The sequence below is a fragment of the Penicillium expansum genome, assembly GCF_000769745.1.
Source record: "Penicillium expansum strain MD-8 chromosome Unknown contig179, whole genome shotgun sequence".
Taxonomy (NCBI): Eukaryota; Fungi; Ascomycota; class Eurotiomycetes; order Eurotiales; family Aspergillaceae; genus Penicillium; species Penicillium expansum.
Window position 1 is genome coordinate 1 of NW_015971246.1, and position 3,195 is coordinate 3,195.

The 3,195-nt window shown below is 45.4% G+C and overlaps 3 protein-coding genes across 3 annotated transcripts; 1 reads left to right on the forward strand and 2 right to left on the reverse strand.

The window, feature by feature from the left end:
• Positions 1-957: 957 nt before the first annotated feature.
• On the reverse strand, positions 958-1,566 carry PEX2_055640 (uncharacterized protein; the record flags this gene model as incomplete). Its single annotated transcript, XM_016742838.1, has 2 exons — positions 958-1,302; positions 1,429-1,566. The coding sequence occupies 2 exons, from the start codon at positions 1,564-1,566 to the stop codon at positions 958-960; spliced, it is 483 nt and encodes a 160-aa protein (XP_016600759.1).
• A 174-nt stretch (positions 1,567-1,740) lies between these two features.
• On the forward strand, positions 1,741-2,376 carry PEX2_055650 (uncharacterized protein; the record flags this gene model as incomplete). Its single annotated transcript, XM_016742839.1, has 1 exon — positions 1,741-2,376. The coding sequence occupies one exon, from the start codon at positions 1,741-1,743 to the stop codon at positions 2,374-2,376; it is 636 nt and encodes a 211-aa protein (XP_016600760.1).
• A 26-nt stretch (positions 2,377-2,402) lies between these two features.
• On the reverse strand, positions 2,403-3,079 carry PEX2_055660 (uncharacterized protein; the record flags this gene model as incomplete). The annotated part of the gene is made up of 2 exons (XM_016742840.1): positions 2,403-2,798; positions 2,846-3,079. 2 exons carry the CDS (start codon positions 3,077-3,079, stop codon positions 2,403-2,405), a joined length of 630 nt encoding a protein of 209 aa, XP_016600761.1.
• Between the last annotated feature and the right edge of the window lie 116 nt (positions 3,080-3,195).

Below are 3,195 nucleotides of genomic sequence, written 5' to 3' on the forward strand. Positions count from 1 at the left end.
AGGAACGATCAAAGAAGGTACTTACAATGACAAGTCTAAGCGCCTAATGCTCGTAACAAGTGATCGGCAAGAAAACAAAATACTTTGAACGGGCTCCGAAGCAAGCTAGGGCCAAAGTTACGGAGTTTGTGGGTTAAATGACTCGGGTATATTGAGAAAAGGGTGGGCTATCCATCACCTTTATAGTCCATCATCAATCCAAAAAAGGCTAGGTGCGAGGTGCGAGGTAAAGGTACGAAGCAGCCATAGATTTGGAATTAATCTAATTATGGGCCTATTACGCGGCCTTTAGATCATTGGCTTAATCAACTGATGTGACGGGTGGTCTGGACAGGCCGATTCGGGCTCCGTAGACGACTAAATTTCTATGAAGGGTATGCACCCTGAGCTATACCATTTTCGGATTGTGTGACAATTCGATCATGGTAATTATGTAAAGTAACTGTAATTTAACTGTAGATTAGAGGCCCTTCATAAAGCTTTCTGTATAGCCTTCCTCCTTACCTCCCAAGTGGCTTCTGATAACTTTCGCTGTAAATATTAAAAGGTCGTATAATCCTAAAATGGTATAGCTCAGAATGCGCACCCTATACAATCTTACGCTGCCCACGAAGCCCAAATCGGCCTGTCGAGGCCCGTCATATCAGTTGATTTAGCTAGATCCTGATCATTCTGAGGTCCTCGGAATACAACGATCGGCATGCTCTTCCTTTATTCCTACATGAATGGTGATGTTCTGTGATTATTTTCCCTCTAAATTCCAATCAATCAATCAATCAATCAATCAATCAATCAATCAATCAAAGTTCAATTAACCTGTTGCAGTCTAACTAGTTGCGTATGACCATGCAGGCGCTTCTTCCAACTGAAGCAAGAACTCGAGTCCAACGCCAAGTCCCAGAGGAGTGTAATCTCAACGTGTTGAAACTGCTGGAGGAGACCTGTCTGGTGCATAATTTAACCACGTAGCTGGTGGCCTGCGGGTTTCGCTAAATCCCAAGTTGGCTGAAATTTGGCTAGCGCTTCGCTCATGCCGTGATTCTTTCGAATTTCCTCATATTCATACCAACCTTGTTTTTCACCCTCTTCAGACCCAAATTCAATAAGTACCATTGAGCCCTTCGCATCATAATTGATAGATATAACTCTAGTGATTGTGAAGTCACTTGTTTGTCCGTTCGGCGAAGCGTCAAGAGCTCCAATGGTGCGCTTTGGGTTTTCTTCTTGAACATACTTGCTACCATTCATGTGTGACGGTCTGTTTAGCCGTTCTTGTGTCTTTGGAGGGATAATTCTGCCCGGCTGAGTCTCAATTTTTCCTAAGGGAAAAGAATCCGGTCGCTCTGTTGGGTAATTTTCAGTGTCGGCCTAAGGAGTCAGCCAATTTGTTTTTACTCGCCAAAGGGAGTTCGCCCATACCTTCGTGACCCCGAAACACGCCCTTAGTAGCGTAAATATATTGAGCCTTGATGCAAAACGGTTCTCAAGTATGTTTGCCATAATCGATAGGTAGTATTTGAATTCAAAGTTCCCTGGCAAGACGTAATACTTATATACTGGAGTCATGATTACAAAAATACCCATTTAAGGGGCATGTTATGGTGTTTAGTCAGGTCTTGTGATAAATCAACTCTATGGGGATGCATTCTATGCTATACCGATTTGGTCACCTAAGCTCTGAGTCAGCTGTAGGTGAGTACTCACACTGACCGAGCGTATCTCCTCTTTTGCGTACCAACAATGCCACCTCGCCGTAATCCACGAATTACTGCAGAGGGTCTGCTTCACGACCTATCCGCTCAGACGCAACATTTTTTGATGTTTCTAGAGGTTGATCTCACTCCAGCTATTGCGGAAGCCGGCACAACCAGTGAATTTCCAAGTTTCGTGGATTTTGTTTCATGTGGTGCGAGTTCACGCTTATGGATCCTACGCCTACAAACCATCTTTCAGTGGTCTTCTCTAGCCTTGGAAGAGGAAGAGTGGCTACGGAGACAAGGATTAGACCGTGCACATCCTGGAAATCAGGTCCGCGGTGTCTGGTCGATGCCGTCTTTCCTTCGTCACCTAGGGCGGTCAAAGGATCACAATGCTTGTAGTGCTCTTCAACAGGGTCGAAAGCTTAGGAGATTTGAGATTGAGTTCGGTGAAGGAATTGCACTTTTGTTCGCCCCGGTCTTGCCTACTTTCCGTCGATTATCGCTTATCGAAGAAGCCAAAGCTATGCAGCTTCTAAGAGGCAGCCATGCCAATATTCTTGTTAACGCACAACGACTTCTGCCTCTTAAGTCTAAGTATCAAACATTGGTAGTAACTCATATGCTTCTCTATCTCTCACGACTAACCCAATTCTTGTCTAGGTTTCGCATCCGATAACTCGAATGCCCTAGGGCACAAACCGCCTAGACCGCCATAAATTCGAAGACATCTGGCCCGAGCATATCATGCCCCATTGGTGCGCCACTGTTTCCTTGCCACACAAAAGAGCCGCTGGCAGGAACTTCTATTTCCATTCTAATCGACCCTCTCACAAAAAGAATTTCGTCTCGCCGCAGCTTCCGTATAAAGGGTCGGACTTCCGATATTGTCTCTTTCGGTATATCGGGAGGGTAGAGCATGAATCTCACTCTGGTCTCGTCGGTATCCGAAAGATCTCGGAAGATTGATACTGCATCGTGAGATGGGTGGGCAAGTCTAGTGCCCCATGTTGAGTGGTTTTTGAGGGCGAGAACGATAACAGGACCCTGATGAATAGAGAAGTTAACTTCGCCTATGGCCTCATTGATTTTTCTAGAGAACTACGAGTTGTCAGCATTGATTCAATAAAATGCTTTATCATACCCACAGCGCCGCTTTCCTCCGTTCCGCATCGCAGAAACTGCCCACATGTGGCTGCATCTCCCCTTCCATAGACAAAAGGACCTTTTATAATTTTGGGTTTCAAGTGTAGAAACCGATGCACCTCGGAATTCAAGTCGGCCCCATCAGAGGAAGCCGATAACACGACAAAGCCAGTGACCTCCATTTCCGATGGATGTTGCTCATGGTAACGAGGCGATCCGATCTGCGCTGTTGTCATCTTTGGGTTCCTGTACCAGGCTCAAACAGTTTAGCTAGATCTAGAATAGTCGCAATTGAAACTAGGAAGGAAAGTAAAAGGGCGAGACAGCAAGGCGTCGAGTTTAATATGTTTAG